The sequence below is a fragment of the Plectropomus leopardus genome, chromosome 4, assembly GCF_026936395.1.
Source record: "Plectropomus leopardus strain MGB_pleo_1.0 chromosome 4, ASM2693639v1, whole genome shotgun sequence".
Classification (NCBI taxonomy): domain Eukaryota; kingdom Metazoa; phylum Chordata; class Actinopteri; order Perciformes; family Serranidae; genus Plectropomus; species Plectropomus leopardus.
The window spans coordinates 5,592,719-5,613,052 of record NC_142179.1 but is presented as its reverse complement, the minus strand read 5'-3'; the positions used below and the strand labels follow the sequence as shown (position 1 = coordinate 5,613,052).

Here is a 20,334-nt window from a genome sequence, read left to right as displayed (position 1 = left end):
ATATTCTTGTGAGATTGATACAATTTCTATCTAAAGCTCAACTCAACCTCAAGGACGCCCTCTCAGGATTTGTCACTTGTATCTGATTTTGCAGTAAAGCTGCTAAAATATGATCTGAAGTCTACAGATCTGCAAAATGATGTACTTCTGTCTCTTTGTTGCTTCATCTTAACTTAAGTTTGCAATAAATGAGCTTTGAACTCCTCTTGAGGGATTCCCAATGGTAAATCAAGTAACCTTGGCTGAAGAGCCCCAAAAGTTAAATCTAAACTCTGATGTAGTTGCCAGCGGTGGCTGAAATATTCACATCATTTAGTTGAGTTAAAGTAAAAGTATTCAAAATAGATGTATTTGCATATGAATAGCAATGTTCTAATCCTCCGACCTCTGAAAGCGTTTTAACACGTCAAATTCACAGAATCAAATGCAATTTGGGATTCAGTATCTTGCCCGATGATACTTCGAAATGCAGACTAGAGGAGCCAGGAATCACACCTTAAATTTTCAGATTAGTGAAGGAACCACTCAACCTTTTAAGCCACAGCTGCCCCAAGTATGAGTACAAAAATCTCACTGCAAAAGTACTCAATTACAATTACAAGTCCTGTAAGGACATTTGTTGCTAAGTTGCTCATTGCCTTTTTTTTTAACCCATTTAAAACAAAAAATCAGACTAATTTGGTCAGATTTCAAAGGTTTCTGAACACAGCACAAGAAAACCTACACTGATCCCGGTTTCAAAGGGTTAAAGGAAAGTGAATGTGAAAGTGAATGTCCATAAAAATAGTTTCTCTGTGCTTTTGTATTCTATTCAATGCATTGGAGTGATAGTAGGGACGTTTATGTGCCCTGAGCCATCAGTATGGTCTTCCTTATTTCCTGCTCTGGGATTATTATCTGATTTAGGAGCCATTCCTCAATTCACAGTTAACGTACATATATTGACCATCCATTTATCTCATATGCATAAATCAAATTTAAGTTCAGTGTGATGCGTTTCAAAGCCTTATTACAAGGTCTTGACCCCGGCTGATGAGAATGAAAATGACGTCAGGAGCTCTGGATAATGATGATGGCTCCGCTCGCCCGTCCTGTCTGTGGGATTCTTGATAAGCTTTGACGTGCAGAGAGAACTTTTCAATCTCAAATCAGACTCAATCACAGACATTCACACTAGTAACTGTAGTCCAGTGCTGCCATGTGCCGGATACACACTGAGATCATATATGGTGAGGAGGGTGATTATTTATTAGAGATCTATTCATCAAATGTTTGTTTAAACTGCAGATGGGATTAAAACAGGGAATGTCAAGGAAATTGGTTTGATTTCTCTCAAAAACATGAGAAGAAGGCAATGAGCAATGAAAGGAGAAATGATTACAACAATTAGCAATTAGTATAAAAAAAAGGGTACAAGAAAATTACCTGAAAATATGCAAATATGATATTATTTTTGTTTACCTCTACTGAACTGCACATTGCAACCAGCTAAAACTTCTCCTGGTAGATTTACTCAAGAACTGTACTTAAGTTCAACACTGAAGTACTTTACCTGAGCATTTCCATTTTATGCTATTTAACACTTCCACCCCACTACATTTCAGAGAGAAATATTGTACATTTCACTTGACTGCATTTATCTGACAGCTGAAGGAGCAACACTAACACAAGAATATTTGTTGTTATTGTCATTAGGCAGTAATCTCGCCTCCGGGCCTCACCATCCACAAAACCCTCCAACTCCAGATGACAAAGTCAGCTCTTCCATCGTGTCAAGTTAGAAAAGTAGTTACTTTTCAGATGAATATTTAAATAACATAATTTTTAAAATATAACACAAAGATAAAGATAAAACCAGCAGTTTCCAACCTTGTTGGTTTGTGACGCTCTACCAAAAACAGTGTCTAACTAGGTCTCATGTCACATTTTAGATGTCTATAAATGGTTGTTAGTTTATTTATTTATTAGTTTGTTAGTTACTTAGTCATTTAGTTCCATGATTGTTGATATTTTCCCTGTAAATGTCTCACATTGTTTTATTTGAATAACTGTTCGAGATTCAAAGAGGTAAAAACTATTTAACATTTAACAAAAAAGAGGCAAGAAAAGTTTTTTATTTTAAAAGGAATGCTGTTTGTATCAGTTTTCACTCTCCTGTAAATCATTTCACGAGTCCTCAGATTTACCTTGTGACCGTTTTGACTTAAAACGAGCTCCTCTTCGAGTAGCTCCAACCGTAAAATGAGTCTGACACGTTCATGCATCAGTATTAACAGTCTAATAATGTCAGATATGATAATGCGCCAGTTTGTGAACTGTGATATCGTATTTTCTGTAGTACAAGTACTTTTATTTTTGATACTTAAAGTACATTTTGCTAATAATACTTCTGTTTTCTAAATTAAAGTCAGGACTTTTACTTGTAACAGAGCTGTTTTATAATGTAGTATTAGTACTTCTCCTGAAATAAGGATCTGAATACCTCATCCACTACTGTTAGTGATTACTCAGCATTCCCAAAAAGTTTAAACAACAGACTCCACACTCTCTGGATCTGGCTGTAATGGCTGTGTTGGAGCTTCTCCTAGTTTTTCATAAAGCTGACGGTCCCACTGAGCGCTCTGTGTGACGGGATATCGTGTCTGTGCTTCCGGAGGGAGCTGGACTGTGCCACATGAAATAGCATCCATCATCACAAAGCATCCATCACTGAGAAACGTCGGTAGGATTTGTTCACCCCTTTGTTTTGACCAAAATGTGCAGCTGCGGGAGAAAAGATAGAAACTCTTCACTGCAGAAGCAAAAGTGTAAAAATATACTTTTTCTTGTGATTTCATCTGAAGTGTTCATCTGGCACTTGATGAATCTTATTCCGACAATTTTAGCAGCCCGATTATTCCTCTGCTGTAGTTTTGTAGACATCATCCATCTTTCCTGTCACTGTCATTATCTGAGAGATGATGGCAGGTGCTGATGGATCACTTTGAAAAGATTTTCTGACTTTCTTACGTTTCAAGGACTGTGTTCTCTGTAGTTTCTTGCCACTAGTTCTGCATTTATGTCAAAGTATGATCATCAGAGTCGACGCCCTGCATGATCAGACATCAGTAACCATGTAACAACTCAGAGCGAGTTTTAAATAAAATGAGAATGTTTGCTTCTAGGATGGACTCACGTTTTCTGGTGCTTTAGGCAAACACTTTATTTGTCAGATAAGAAACACTTACAGTAGTATTTTTTTTTTATTTGCAAATGCATATTAGCAAATTCAGTATAAATTTATGTTTAATTTTATAACCTTGGACTGTACTTTTACATTTGCTGACATTCAGCGTCAAAGTAACTTTATGGAACAATCAGGTCCATTTGTAGGTAATTAAAGTGATTCAGATATTTTGTATAAATTGGCCTTTAGTTGATTTATATTTTTGTTAATGTTGATGCAGTACTAACAATCCCCCACAACCCCCTCTGACAAGACAAATCAGGACAAAAATTAAATAAGAAACATCTCACACTCAGTTTAAAGAAAAAAAATGTAAGTAAAATCAAGAAAATAGATAAATTTAGGACAAAAAAACCAAAACACATTTCATTTAGAGAGGGAATCACCCCCAGAAGCTCAGATCTGTTTGTCTATATTTATACAAACAATCCTTCAATTCAGTCTTCAAAATCTTTAATTTTATTGAAGTTTCTCCTTCATGCTGCCTACAGTGTACGATAAATCTCAATTCGTAATGTCAACAAGAACTAAATATGATCAACAGTCTTGACAATAAAAACAAAATATTTATTTATTGCTTGATACAGATTTTGTGTCAGCATGGTAATTGTATTTCTCTAAAGAGTATAGTAATTATAAAGTAAAATAAAAACATAAAATGCTAAATTCAGGGAGCCAAGTTTGAGTCGAGTGGTTTCCTCTTGAATTAACCTGCGAGGCATCAAATGAGAAAGTTTATTTTTATTCCTAGAAGACTTAATATCACTCAGCATAATGCAGACGTAAGTGTTTGACTTGAGCACCAGAGACATGCGAGTCATTTTAGCGTCTTTTCATTGTAACTCATTTGCATTTAAATGTATCAGATGTATTTAAGTAGCTGGCAAACATACTCATTTCCATCTCAACCTGTCACCTCTGAGAAGTTTTACCGCATCAGCTTGTTTTTTTTATAAATTACAGCATGAATCAGACATCATAATGTTTGAGGCATAATTAAGTGCTGGAGGTTAGACAGATTCCATGAGTCAACCTTTTCAGACACAATTTGAGCTTTTTTTTAATCTCAGTGTAATAATTCTGTAATAACTCAAAGCCATTTCTCTGTCTTTGCCTCATAACCAAATGACTGATTACAGCAATCAAGAACCAGGCGACAGGGCATTACATTCTCAACGGGAAAGGAGAGGAGGTCAAGTCCAGAAGCTTCATCGACTTGGGCGTGGAGTGGCACTACATTATCGAGGACGACATAGAGACGCTGCACACTGACGGACCTCTGAACGACCCCGTCGTGGTTCTGGTAATAACACCGTGTTCTGTGTCAGAGCTTATATCTCAATATCTCACTGAAAGCCAATTTGTTTAACAATGAGCACTGTAGAAAAGAAGGTCAGACATTCAGTTCAGTCCCTTAGTTTGATTAGTTTTCTGTCACAATGTGTACATTTTAGTTCATGAAACTTATTAAGAAACCAATGAGATTATAATTATAAACGTTTTTAAGCAGTGTTTTATGCATCTACACTGACGATAGCCAAGGCCAGAGGCCCATTCATGTGAATGCAATATCTCAAGAACACCTCGAGGGAATTTCTTCAAATGTAGCGGAAACATTCACTTGGACGCAACAATGAGCTGATTAGAATTTGGTGTTCAAAGGTCAAGGTCATGGTGACCTTGCATTTGTCTCAGTCTTGTAAACACGATATCTCAAGAGCATGTTGAGGGAATTTCTTCAAATTTGACTTAAACATTCACTTGAATGCAGCAATGTCACCGTGACCTTGCATCCAACTCATTTTCATGAACGCAATATGGCTTTGAGGAAATTTCCTCACATTTGGCACAAACATCCAAGAATGTGCCGTCTTGAATCTGTTAGTCAAAGCTCAAAGGTCACAGTGACCTCATAAAACATGTTTTTGGCTGTAACTCAAGAATCCATACACTCAAATTTGACAGAATCTTCTGACAGGATAAAAAGATGAAGGTCTGACATTTTATATCCAAGAGGTCAAAAATCAACGATGACGAAAATATCCTGCAAAAACACTTTTCTGGCAATTACTCAATAACTCACAAATGGAAGGAGAGACATTTAGTCAGTTATCGAGCTGGAGACACAAACTGTGGTCATCCGCCCTGAAACTGTGCTGATGGAGATCTTCAGTGCTGCCGGGGTTCAGATGTGTCTGAGCATGCAACACTTTCAGATGCTGCAGTAAAATCTTCTTATTAAATCCCCAACTGACAGGCAGTGAAGCGCAGCCCTCCTGCTGAGACCTGAGTGAGTTATTTTACGTTGCATGAATCAAACCTGGTATTGATCAAAGCAGAGATCACCACTGCTGCCAATGATAGAAAAGTCTTGTGATTTTATTTGAATACATCATGATTGTACCACTTTAGTTACGTGAGCATCTGATGAAACGTCTGAAACTTAATTTCACAGAGATTGCAAACTTCTATAGCTTTTCGTTTATTGAGAGACTGCTGGGAGGAGAAATGATAAGGATTTATCAGGTGAAAGCATTCAGTTGTTGGATCTTTTGAAACGCTCAGAACTTAACATCAAAGAGAGGCAGATTTTATGCAAAACCAAGGTCGTATTTACCTGTTTAACGTGGTGGTGGAGGGCTTTAAAATGGTGAGTTTTGCTGATGTTGAAAAGGATAGTGAGGGTTTTGTGGTAGAAAGAAAACAGTTTTCACCAGAAACTGCTCACAACAAGGTCTGTGGATTATCTGAGTATCCGGGTCATGATTTGTTGAAGGAGACCTGCTATTGAGTTTTTCAAATGTTTTTTTTTTTTTTTTTTTTTCTTTGGTGCTTTGAGCAGCACAAGCTGAGTGCCAGCCTAGTTATATTGGAGAGAAAGCAGACATCTCTACAGCCGATATCTCCAACACTCGGTAACTCACTCAGCAACTCACAGCAGAACAGTCTAGATCGATGAATAGCCCTACAGGTGAAATGAGTATTTTGGATTTTAGGATGAACAGCCCCTTTAACCCTTTGAAACCTGCAAAATTGGCTTAATTTCTTTTGAAAACATGAGAAAATGGCAGTGATTAAAAATTACCCATAAACTTGCAAGAAATAAGAAGTAGTAAGAAAATTAATTTAAAATCAACCAAAAAAAAAACCAAAAACTCAGGAACATTTTTAAAAAACAGAAATAGACATGAAAAAAATGCTTAAAAATTTTAATAATTTAGTGGGAAAAAAATGAACATTAAATTATGATAATTGTGAAAATAGTTCTATGGACATTTTCCCCCAGCTTTGAAAAAAATAATTCTCTAAATCAACAAATTTCTTGCAATTTGTGTGACATTTCTTGCTAGGTTGCATGTTGCCTTTTACCAGTTTGCTCGGTCGCAGAGGTTTGAATAATTGGGAAAAGTGTATGAATGCAGCACAAAAAAGGTGATGTAGATTGAGGTTTCAAAGGGTTAAGAGATGTTGTTTCACTGTCTCAAGGGCAAAGGTAAGGTCAAGCAGCATTAAAATGAAAGGTTACCCACATCATTAAGCTGCCAGTCACTTTTGACCTTTACCACAGATGTCTCAGTACAGTGCAGGAAGACAAAAGGCGTGTGAGAAAACAAAACACTCTTCTGCCGTAATATTTGTGCTTTTTATCTCATTGCTAGGGATGCACAATATTGGATATATGCACAATTTTTTTGCTGATATACGATATGTAATACATAACAACTCATTTAGCTGATAACCAATACCAACAACGATATATCCTCTTTTTCCACCTAATATTAGTGATGATTATGTCTCCTCTGTAGTGGATTAACATCATTTTATGCATACTCTCTTGGTGATGGCCCAGCAGCAGATGGAGACATGAAATACAATGCCAACAGTGTATGCAGTATTTATTCATTATGCAAAATAAGAAAAATACTTAGGGTAGGGTTCATATTTTCTACGTTCACTTCAATTACAAAAAAAAACAATTTGTGATATCAACAGAAATCAGCATGTTGTTAATTTCAAAGCCGATATCTGCCAAAACCAATGACGTGCCAATATTGACGTGCATCCCTTTTCATTGCTGTTTTCCAGAGAAGGCTCCTTCTGTAACAGTCTGTTAGTGAAGCCACTACATTACAGTTATATAATTGGCATACACTGTTGTTGAAAATTTTGGAAATTCATACCATAAAAATCTTTACTGGGCTCTTTCAAACAGCTTAGAAGACTACTCTACATTTCTAAACATTATTTTATGCTTTTAGTTTGTAGATAGTCCTTTTTATAAATAGATGTTATTTAGTATGAAAGGTTCCTTTTCTACATGGAGAACAAACGCTGTACAATGGCTGAGAGGACAGAAACACACAAAGATCCCTCCGAGCAAACGCTGAATAAGAATAGAAGAAATCAGCATTAGTAAAAGAAACTAGAAGCTTAGGATCAAAAAGTGTGCATATTTAAGTAAGAGCAGGTTCTTGTGTCAGTGCAAAGTGCACAATAATGTCTTTAGCGAGCTGGAATCAACAGGCAATGTTTTGCTTTAGAAAAGCTATTTTTTAAACTTTACAATAAAAACAAAGTTAGTCTATGTTCAGCACTCTTGAAATGTCAGCTACACATACTATGGACTGAAGTTTAAAGCTCTTCAATCAAACCACTGTATGCAGAAAGCCCAAAAAAAGAATCTGTCAATAAAAACGTCTCACATCTTTAACTTAAATCTGCAAAAAGTGGGAGTAAAAACAAGTGTTGCATTTAAAGTTTTGTTTAGTGTCGTGTCAAAAATGGTTGAGAGTCATTGACGCTTCTCTGGACTTAAAAATAAATTGAAAATGCAACAGTATTCTCCCCTCTCATGCAACACTGTGAGGGCATCAACTAAATGAAAGTTTAAATATTTTAACTGTTCTTCTTTTGGGACCAAAACTATTTGAAATAATACATTTGGTCTTTTGAATTATACTTTTTTTTAATCTCTGTTAAAGCAGCCATTATTGAATGAATGGAAGGAAATTGTTAATATAAGAGGTGTATTTCAGACTGAGAAAAAGCACTATGACAGATAAAAATGTCACAAATTCAACATCTGAAAAGGGCTCCACTGTTCTTCAGTCACCCTGAAGAGAATAAAGGAACGTTTAACTCAGTAAAATGAAGTTGATGCCTCGAAGACCCACATTTTCACACAGAGGTCTGTTAAATCACTTTAAAATGCAGCTTCTCCCACAGCATTAAAACCAAACGCTTTAATAAATCCCCCGGTGCCGAAAGATTCCTGATACAACTATAGCCAGCGGCACCCAAAAAACAGAAAAACAGCAGTACAATCAGAATTAATTATTAAAAAATATATATTAATTGCAGCCGCATTATGTGAACTGCATTTATTCTAAACCTCACTCAGTGAAAAAAATGTGTCCTTGTTCTAGTGCGCTTCGGCAACACTAAACCCTGTTCTTGCACAAACCCGTTATTTATAAATATCACATAGAGAGAGAGACTTACACTCCAGCTGCAGCCCTGCTGTGTGGACGATAAACGGGCTGCAGCATTCACTCTGTATCACCGGTGAACAAGAAAATACAGCGAGTGCTGCTGGATGGAGCAGTGAGTGAAAACAGCCCCACCCACGTGTAAGAGTACTGTGTGCGGTGGAAACGCTAACCAGATCCAAAGTCTACCTCTTTGTAGGTTATACTTTTGGTTCCAAAGGTTCTGTATAGAAAACTTTTGGAGAAAACACGGCTTTAGTGACTTAAGTCAGAGCAGTCTTGGTGCTGTGTTTGGAGCAGAAACCAGACTGAAAAGGCTCACAGAGGTTATCAGAGATTTAAACTGAGCGGCACCAACTCCATCAAGAACTTTAGAGAAAAGGGCAGGATACTGTTGCAGTGGTCAAGCCTGGATATTACATGTGCATGGATGAAAGCAGTAGGTGACAGTGATGGTCCGAGGATGTTACGGAGGTTAAAGAGGGCTGCTTTGTGATGTGGTTAATATGAGGCAGGAAGGAGAGGCTGGGCTCAAAGAAAACTTTGTGGACTGTGGACTGAAGATTTTCCTGCATCCTGCATGTTTTAATGTCCATTTGGCGGGTGGAGAAATAACAATGAAAAAAACATTAACAATGAAATTTAAAATCACTTTGACATTAGTTTTGTATGAATAAATGTGGTATCAGTTCAACTTAAAGGCAGCTCAGGCTATTTTCGGTGCTAGCTTTGATCTCAATTCATGGCTGGAGCTCAAAGATTATACTGTGAATATTTACATTATATGTATCAAAGAATGATTTAAAAAGATTACAGTCACCATGCTGTTTTCTGATTCTTCAGCCTGCATTGGCAGTTTGAGTATTCTGTGTGCATGCATATGTGTCAATCGTTGAAATGTACCCACACTCGTCTTCAGGGTTGTCATTTTTTTGCTGCTGGAGGTTATTTTATTCTGCCAGAAGTTTTTATTTGGAGCTGAACTCTGTGATCCACTCAGCAGCAATCCTGTAAAAAGTACAGATGAGATCAGAGAGAATACTTTTCTCAGCGCCCTTGTGGGTTCAGCCTTATCTTGTGTTTGAACTCTCCTTTTGTCTGATAATTTCCAGTCCTGTCTTCAACCAATTACCCTCTTGTATTGAAGCAGTGTGCTAGTTGTCACTCAGACTTGAGTTGAAATTATCGAAAAAACTCCTGCATTATCTGCCTCTCTCAAATGTATTTGCTCTAATTCGCACATTGCGTATAATGTGTTTTTTTTCCTTCTCTTTGTTGCAGATAATACCCAAAGATAATGAAACACGATCTACTTTAATGTACAAGTACATCATCCATGAAGACTCGGTGCCCGTTAACAACAACAATGTGATTCAGGAGGACACGTATGAGTGGGCTCTGAAGAGCTGGTCTCCGTGCTCCAAGCCTTGTGCGGGAGGTAATCAACACTGCATTAGAATAAAAAAATACAGAGAATTCTTTTGTCTTCAACTTATCCACTGTGATTATCTGAATATAATATACAAGGTGCTCTTGTAAATAGGCAGCCTTTTATTCATGCAGATCCTTGTTGTAGGTTGTTGTTTTTAAGCACAATTTATCACGGATCATCCTTTTTTAGTTGTTGTTACTTTTTCATTTCAAAAGCATTTAATGGTCATTATTTTACATTTGTGTCTTTTATTACATATCTGTACCATCAGATATTAAAAATTAAGAAAAAAAAAAACCCATAAGTGCTTTAAGGGGTGTAACAATTCAGCTATGGGATCAATGCATTGATTCAGTGATCAACGATCCAGGATTATCGACTTGGTGAAAACAGGGATCCATATCACCATCTTTCGGATGCGCCTTTATTTTGAAGTTCAGTGACACCTTCAAACAACGCTGAGCAAGCAGCCAAGAAGAAGATGACTATGATAACATTATATACTTGGGAGGTATTTTGAATTTCGTGGAAAATATAGGTCAACACACAAAGCACATGCTGCGTGTAAACAACGCTGTCACAGTTAAACACTGCACCTGCTTTACGGGGCATGTCACCCCACTAACTTGCTGCAGCTGCATTAGCTGCTCGTTTTCAGCAGTAAGAAAAGTATGAATAATACACGGAAATTGTTAATATATGGGGTGAGGAAAAACCTGCCAGTGCCCAGGCTAATTTATGAATTTAAACTAAAGCTAATAATAATTGATTTGCAACAGCTGACAAGGCACCAACTCTACAGGAGTTGATACCAAAACGTATTAGCCGATTTAAAAAAGGCATAAAAAAATAAATAAATATCAGTCTAAGAGGACGCTGTATGTAGAGAATTTTCACGGCTTCACCTCCCTGTCACACAGCACTACATTTGTCATCCACCGCTGGTCAGCTGTTTGGGTCAGCAGCTGTTTCGTGATGTGACTGAAAAGGAGCTTCACGTTGAAAACACTCTCAATACAGCGTCCACTCAGACTGATAGGCCCTTTTTAAAGTGGCAAAAATGCATTCTGATATCAACCCCTCTATCAAACACTGTAATGCTGAGCTGTAGGGTCTGTTTCTGCAAACTGCGAGCGTCAGCCGCCAGCTACTGTAAGTCATACACTGACTACAGAAGTATCTCATACAGCACCACCTAAAAAATCTGGCACCATCCTTTCAAAATCACACTAGAGGGGAAAAATTACTATGTAGGTGTGGGAAAATATAGTTCTTATGTTGTGACTGTCAAAAAAAAAAATTAAATTTTCCAATACAGTCACTTGCATATGCATAAGAATATCTTTTTCACCTTTTGCAAGTGACTGTATTGAAATATTTAAATTTTATTGACACTCACAGCAATAACTGTACTTGTGTCAGTATTTTAAGAAGTATACATGTTTTTTCTTTATTTTTTATTATTAAACAAAAGAAGCCCAACTTCTGAAATGTTTAGTGTTGCCGCAACACAAATCAAACAAGTCTAAAATTGACAAAATTATCATTTGATTCTGAAATGGTCTGAAGAATAAGGAATACTGATTTATTTTCTTCTCAGACTTCCTTTAAGTGTTCACTGCATCTTTTATTTATGGAAAGTGTTCGTACTGAAAAGTCTTCATTTGTTTTACAGGGTTTCAGTACACCAAATATGGATGTCGAAAGAAAGGAGACACCAAGATGGTCCATCGGGGCTACTGTGACGCCAGCAAGAAGCCGAAGCCCATCCGCAGAATGTGTAACCTTCAGGACTGCACGCAGCCTCAGTGAGTACAGAGTCCACAGTCCCCTCACACGAGGAGATACTGGGCAGTTTTGGAAAGAGATGATTAGATTTGAACTGGGACTTAGCTTCAGTCTATTAAGATTAAATTGTTAATATGGCTTCCCTCAGTGTGAGCTGAATTTTAATTAGCTCCTTTGTGTGGAAATGAACTGAAAATAAGCACTTGACAACCAAAAATGTATTCCATCTTATCAAGATGTGAACCATGGTAATTTCACTTCCATCGTCTTTGTTTTTTCAGTTTTTCTAAGCACTTGAGATTTCTGCTCATAGCTTATATTTCTTGTCCTGGATTTCTTTGCTCGTTACAGATCTGTCAGCGTAGGTGACATTTTAATAGAGTGGGGAAATCCTCTATCATTGCATATCCCTTTATATCGCAACATTTGCATGCACTATGAAACAGTACAGTTCCTGGAGAATCAATTGAGAAAGTGTGACTGAATACAATAACCAGATGTAAATGCCTGTTTGGCTCATCCAGCTAATTAAATACAAAAACAAATCAAAGTTACACGTCAGATTGATGCAGAATAAAAAACATAAAAAAAGTCCTGCACAATGATTTGTAACACATCCCACAAGGTTAATATGAACCCAGTGATATGTATGGATATGTGCCACAGTATGAAAAATCATTGTCACATGCATATTGTCTTAAGGGAAACAATATGTCATTATATTACCCGTCATGACACCTAAACAGACTTTTCTTGTATTTCCAATTTTCCAACTATGGTGGAAACTTCCTGCAGTGATCACATTTGTCTGTACAGTTTGGCATTTTAACATGAGGTCTGTGGGGATTCTACAGGGACTCTGACTCTGATTACATGTTTTCACTTTTCATTTTGTAGAAAAATTTACCGATATATCAGCAACTTGACTTGAGAAAAACAGGTTGTTTCAAGCCCAAAGTTCATGAATGAGTACATCAGGGCTGCAGTGGAATCAGAATCATGTCAAGCCGAAGCTGATTTAGCTGTTCAATACTAATATTCGACAATAAGTTTTGCTTTTATTTAAAAGCATCTATTTCTATCCATTTAAGGAAAAGTATTTTATCTTTTTAAAGATTTAAAGTTGGAACAGTATTAGAAGTGTGACAGCAGCGTTCATGTCATGTAGTAAACAAGCTTACTGCACTAACAACGGGTCCTAAATGTACAACAGACACTAGATAAAAAAAAAAAATCCAGAGACTTAAGTTTGTTTTAAGTATTAAGTGTCTGTGAGCTGTAAACTGTCTACACATTCGCAGTTTTCTGTACCAAAGAGTAGTGTAAAAGTCAAGAGGGCTCACTCCGCTGCAAAATCTGAGACCGAGTCAAAACTGATCAATCTCTAAATGATGTCACATTATGCAGCCTTAGATCTGTGGTGCCACGAACCAGGACTGGTCCACTTTTTATCAATACATCCTTCCACTGTGACCTGTTAGGAGAGCAATGAGTTGTGTCGCAAGAGATCCATCATAGCAGCATTTCCTCCCAAGTCATTTAAAAGCGAAGACAGCTGCGTTGGAAGGAGATAACGGGAGTGAAAAAACGGCCTCGCTGGGCAAAAAGGCACTCAAGCTGTTTACAGCAGCTATGCTTGAAGCAGCAGCAGGGGTGTGAAGGTAAAAAAAGAAAAATCTGAGGAAATGAATGTGCTGGCAGAGGCGATGGAGTCTTAATGCAGAGCCATGAAAAAAAAGGCCTAAAGGTGAAAGAAATGGATGCATAAGCTGATTTGTGGTGTAAAAACTCAAAAACTGCAGCCAAAATCATCCAAACCTCTAAGCTGCAGCATGAGGAAGCTTACTCAGGTTGTCAGCCAACTTCAAAACTCAGAGATGATGCAATGCTGAAGACCTATAGTAAGCTAATGTTTACCCGCCGCTTGATCTGCCGAGCTTTAAACCGAAAGAACGAGAGAGGCGAGATCTAAAGCTTCTGTGATCTGAAACATTCACTCTCTGCTGTTTCGGAAACTGTTTGTATTTCTCTCTCAAGGCTTGACTGACTTCTCTTTCGGATTGAGTCCATTTGAACTAGAAAAGCAAATATCTCAGGGGTCCGATGCTTTTTGCAGTCAGCCTCTGTTTGTTTTTTGACTGAACTATGTCTTGTGCATGTTAATGGACAAATTTAACCTCCAAGGTCGCAGCATGGCTCCAGAGATGTCAGAACCGATCAGTTAGTCCACTTTAGACTGAAAAATCCCAGGAACTATTACTAAGCTGGTCTGCCATGAAATTTATTCAGACATGAACTGTGCGTTCAAATACACATACTACCATACTATAATGTATGCCAGAAAAAAAATGTTTATATGTCCAGATGCAGTACACCAAAAATACTTTACTACATCCGGTTGGATTTTGCAGTATGCCATCCGGCATGCTTTTCTAGCTATTCTGACCCACAATCCTCTGCAGATACGTCACATCAACTGAGCCCCAAACTGATGTCGCCACGACTGATGACCAGTCGAATAGTAATAAAATTGTATTAAAGAATCATTGTTTAAGTGAGATTACTAACAAAGAAAAAAACAAGCAAACAATGATAAAGAAATGCATATCTAGGTTAATTTTAGTCATTTAAATGTCTGAATGCACCATGTATGTTATTCTAACTATAAAGTTTCACTTTACAAAGTAGCATCAGCAGAGCTGTCCGTGTTGAAGCAAGGCAGCTTTATTTGTAAAGCAAATTTCACACAGCAGGGCGATTCAAAGAGCTTTACAGAGCAATAAAACATAAAGACATAATAAAGGAAACAGATTTACAATAAAAGAGTAAGAAATTATTAATTTAAAAATTATAAAAGAAAAATCATTAAAAATAACAAAAGTGCAGACGAGAGATGTAAATAAATAAAAATATAATTTAAATCAATTTTGACATGTGTTATTTCTTCTTTCTTTTTCTCTCTTTTTTTTTTACTAATATTCATGTAATTGTCTTATAGTATACTTTTTGTTTTACAAAATTTTGGGTCTTCTTTCGTTGTTCATTGTCTCCTTCCCATATTTTTGAAAGAAATCAAGCCAAGTTGCTCAGATTTCAAAGGGTTAATGGTCCCCAGAGGAGGAATTTTCATGACTTTTTTGATCCATTGGACTTTTCCAACATTTTCAAACCATCATAGTTTGAGTGTGAGTAAAACGTTTGGAGCATCTATCCCATTACTGTCAGTCACTACATGCACTTTTATGGACATCTGACAGAGATGAAACATTTCTAAAAATTTCCTCTCATTGAAATAACATAAAAGATGAGAGGATTTGAGTTAAATACTCTCTGTGGGCTTTCTTGGTTTCTTTTTAATTTTTTTTCTTTGACTCCCTGCAGTTTGGTGTTTGGAGGCAAATTCCCTCAGGCTGGTCTGATTTTTAAAAAATGATTATTAGATTCCCTATCTTTGCTTCGTGACATGTCACTCTCTCCTTTAGTTCAGGAAAGAAACTAAAATTCCAGGTATTTCAAAGGGAGAGTTCTCCCCCAAAATCAAAATTAGATATTTTTTCCTCTTACCTGTGGCGCTCTTTATCAGTCTAGATAGTTTTGGTGTGTGTTGTCGAGCGTTGGAGATATCAGCCATAGAGATATCTGCCTTCTCTCCAGTTTAAAGGAACCGGATGGATCTCGTTTTGTGGGGCACAAGGCGCCCAAAAAATGCATTTGAAAACCTCAACAGCAATGTCTCCTTCCAGAAATCACAACCCGATTACTGAAGATTAATTTCTTTCTACCAAACTACACCCGCCGACTGTATCACCACACACAAGGAAGCGTGCATCCGCTCATGGACTAGACGGTCGTGCTCATGACAGCGAGAGATGTAAACATTCATGCCATTCTCCTCAGCTGATCTGTGACAATAGCTCGCTCAGATCAGAGCAGAATGGGTCGCTCACTAATCAGATGATCGGCGATTTGATCCCCAGCTCCTCCGGTCTGCACGTCGGAGTATCCTCAGTCATAATTGTATGTCAGCATCGGCCACCAGTGTGTGAATAGGTGAATGTGACACGTAGTGTTAAAGCACTGTGAGTGTTTGGAGAACTAGAAAGGCGCCATACAGGAACAGGTCCATTCATCATTAACCATACGGTGAATACGTTAGGATATGATTGGTGAGTGCAGTTTGGTTGAAAGAAAGTAGTTTCTAACTGAAACTGCTCACAATAAGGTCTTCTGGGTCATCATCATCTGGGTCATGATTTCTAGAAACTTGATGAGTTAAAATTATAAATAAATTTATTTGTGGCCCAAACAAACAAAAATAAAGTTGCTTTAAAAGGGTCAATTCACCCAGATCACAAAATACATATCTTCTACTGAGAATATTGATACAATACATCATGTGTTGCTCTCAAAACAACCAAATTTTGGAACTAGACATAATTTGTAATTTATCTTTCCAGAAAAAACAAAAAAATAAATACTTAATTTCATAAGTAGAGAAGTTGGAATACTGCCCACGAGTTTCAGTGACATCAGTACATCACAGCAACTACATGAATAGATCAATATAATATTCAGGACTAGATAACATTCGTGGTAAATTGGAATCTATACAGTATCTGTAATTTAAAATTCTATCTTGTGGCGCATTTTGATGTGTGTTGAAATAATCTTATGGGTCATTTTGATTATTCTCCCCTATCTACGCATCCTGTGTTGAATATTAATGCTCTTCTACTCACGCACACACACACACACACACACACACACACACACACACACACACACACACTCACTCACTCACACAGTCCCTCTGGAAAGACAGAAGATTTCTTATGACATGTTAATATAAGTGAATATTAATGGAAATTTCTTGATTAACTGTAAGAGGGTTTAATCATGGGTGAAATGAATTTAATTTTAGACTCTTATATACTTCACTTTTAAGTAAAGTTTTTTCAGTCAGTGAGCATGACAGCTTTCTGCATTGAGGAGCCTTTTAGCATTTTACATTTAGTATGTGGAGGAAGTGTTAGCAGAGTTGTGGCTTTGCTGATGGATGAGTCTCAACCTCTCAGAGAAGACTGGAAAGAGTCTGAATTCAGAGCGCTGAGCCTTTGTGGTTAGCACATAGACTGTAGAAATAATCGACGTAGCTTCGGTGATGTCACTCGGTTTGTGGACTCCTGTTTTGAAACCTTGAGAGTAGCTGTCATCGTCTTGGGTTTCTTTGGAGCCAGAAGTGGGGTCGGTAGAAACCTCAGGAAGAGCGGCTGTGGAGGGATCCCTCTTCCAGGACAGACAGATGTGCAATAGATGTTGTAAATAACAATTAATTTAAAGAAATGACAAAAAGGAAAGAGAAATAAAGAGAGGGAGAGGGGGAGAGATGCACAGCAATAATAGTAATACAAATAAAAATAAGAACTTATAATAAAATTCCTATCCTGCACAGTTGGCATGAATGTTAAAATTAGCTATAGAGAACAAAACTGGGTTTTTTAAATATAATTTTTAGGGCTTTTTGCCTTTATTTGATAGGACAGATATTAGCATGAAAGGGGGAGAGAGAGGGGATGACATGCAGCGAAGGGCTGAGGTCAGAACTGAGCCCGCAGCCGCTGCGAGGAACAAAACCATTTTTGTATCAGGCTGTAAAGATGTGTATGTAAAGTTGGGTATTTAACATCAGGGTCTATGGGGATTGATCTGTGTCTGGAGAATGGTTGCAGCTATACGCCAGTTTTGAATTATATCATGATATGACAGCAAATGCCTATATACTGTGTATATCGTGGGTTTTTAAAGTGGCTAAAACACATTTTGATATCAGCTCCTCCTGAGCTGTGGAGCGCCCGCCTCATCTGTTTCTGCAAACCGGGAGCACGCCGACCGCCAGCTACTGTATGTAACACACTGACTATGGATAAGTAACTCATACAGCCCCACTTCAGAAACCCAAAACTATCCCTTTAATAACTCTATTATTGCCTTCTCCACCCTCTCTTTCTAACCTAAGCCAAGTGATTTCTTCATGTTCGCACTTCAGGTCAGGAAAAACCTGCTGTTTTTTGGTCCCATCGGGGAACCAGTTTTAGGGTTCCAAACCAATTCATTTTTGGTTGAAATGCTCCAAAAGGGTCAAAATGAGGTGCAGAAACAGGAACAGAAGCTGTTCTCTGTTGGCAGAGAAGGGCATGGGAAGTTCTGACAGTTATTCAGAGTGCTCAGGTTTAATGGTTAGTAAACATTTCACTGCTGCACCTTAGCTGTCTTTAAGTAATTACTATCCAAAAACTACAAATGGTGTTCTCAAAGCCATCCAGGCCTGCCATTTCGTTCCAAACTCGATTCTTTACTGACCTTTAAAGAAGCCTGAAATGAGTCATTTTACATAGCGCCTTCCTTTTCCCCTCCATTCAAAAATCTCATGTTATTCACCATCTCAGTGGGAGCTTTTTTTCTTTCATAAGGCTGAAAATGCTTTCAGAAACCATTAAAGTAGATTTAACAAAAGTGAAAGAAAAAAGAACTGGAGCCTAAGAGAACCTCAGAGTGAATGTCGGTGTTTCTTATACGTACATTCAATTTGATTTCTAAAATCTTTACCAAAGCCATCCAAACTCTCACTAAGTTAAAAGTGGAAGCATGTAAACAGTTTTTAAGTGTTTTTTCTGCTGTTGGGTCCACTAAATCTAAAAAACGGCATGTTGAGGATCCAGGTAGAAATGTGCATGGTGTGTGTCTCAGTCTGGATTCGAGGGTCTGATGTTTGGTGGAATAGATTTTCTTACACTGTCATGGTTTTACAGAGTCAGACGGACCAGAGGCCTGTTATTACACGGTGAGATGACTGGGTTATTGAGACCCTGGGGCATCACACACATTACTCACCTAAAACAGTAGTGGATCTAAACTAAACTGTAAACGTATCAGAGGTAGATCAAAGTAAATTGATTTGAAGGCAGGTTTATGTTCCCATGCAGCAATTTGTCAAGCATGAATGCTGAACATTTGGTGGTTCCAGCTTATCAAGTGTAAGAATTTGCTGCTTTTCTGACTCACTGAATATATTTTGGGCTTTTACACAAATGAAGACAGTAACTTGCATCAACTTGGGCTCTAGAAAATTGTGATTGGCATTTTAAAGACCTAAAAAAAACGAAACAATTGATGTGAAAATAATCACTAGTTGCAGCTCTGCTGTTCAGCATATACGTAAGCCCTTTTACACAGAGATCACACTAAAGGGCCATTATGAAGTCCCTTATTTATGCTGCTTTTGCATTTTTACTACGGGTTGACAGAATATCTTCCTGGGCAATTATTGGAGCCAATATTTGGCATTTTGCTAATTATTTGTATCTGCATTTATTTTTTTTTAATGATCGGCGAAAAAAATAATTAATTAAAATGTGCAAAAAAAGTGTCAGCATGGGAGGAACTTTAAATTTGTAAAACCCCACAGTGCTATTTATTCATTTTTTATTTAAATTTTCACTTGACTTAATAACAAAAAAGTTGCTGGGAAATTATTGTATATGATGTAGTTTTGTTTTGATGACACATTTGCTAAAGGCATTTAAACAAAGTTTTGTGTTGGAGTTTGTTATATTCCAAATTCCAAATATTGAAAGAAAGATTTTAATTTTTATTGAAAATGCATATAAGTTCCAAATATGGAAAACCAATATCAATCGACCTCTAATTTTCACACAGAATCAAATGACTGCTACATCATGCCTCTTCCGTGTGTGATTTTAGACAGCATGCTGGTATTGCAGAAGCAAAAGCAGTGTGATGGGCGTGACGTTAAACATACACAGTGCTTTATGAACAATAACAAAGGCACAACATGGCAATAAAAATCATTTACCATTTCTGTTATATGGCGGCTGATCTCATCCTCTGCTTGGAGGTCAAGGAGCTCCCGAATCATATGGTCTTGCAAATTTTGCAGACATTTCTGGACACTGCGTCTACCTTGAGTTAGCTGCTAATGGCTGCTAGCGCCTGCAGTGGGTCGCACATATAACACTTCAAAAAATTTCACCCCTCCTGCGCACGATCCCATCCTGCTGGCTGTCTCTTTTAGACAGCTGTTACTACCTCTGTTGCCAGCTCAAAGGTGAGACAACTGTCTCCTCGTGCCAAGATTGTACCTTTTATAGAGAATGAGAGGCATCATAATGTCACCAATGCCTGCCTTGTAGTGTAAAAGGGGCTATAGATAAAAGTTTACTAGACTTTAAAAATCTTGAGAATCGTTCTGCACACTAAAGGACAATTTTTGTCCAAGACCATTGTCATTTCAATGTGAGGATGCACAAACTGCACACCCGTACTGACACGATTGCACAGTTGGATGCAGATTGGTGAGAATGACCACAAATACTCATCAC

At 37.5% G+C, this 20,334-nt stretch overlaps 1 protein-coding gene across 3 annotated transcripts in view; it reads left to right on the top strand.

Annotated features, from left to right (window-relative positions):
• Positions 1 to 20,334, top strand: part of adamts3 (ADAM metallopeptidase with thrombospondin type 1 motif, 3) — a 180,808-nt gene that overhangs the window by 144,210 nt on the left and 16,264 nt on the right. For all 3 annotated transcript variants that reach the window (XM_042488052.2, XM_088076380.1, XM_088076379.1), the window contains 3 exons: positions 4,366 to 4,529; positions 9,997 to 10,153; positions 11,823 to 11,955. In XM_042488052.2, the coding sequence (XP_042343986.2) occupies positions 4,366 to 4,529; positions 9,997 to 10,153; positions 11,823 to 11,955 (454 nt within the window). The remainder of the gene's footprint in view (positions 1 to 4,365; positions 4,530 to 9,996; positions 10,154 to 11,822; positions 11,956 to 20,334) is intronic.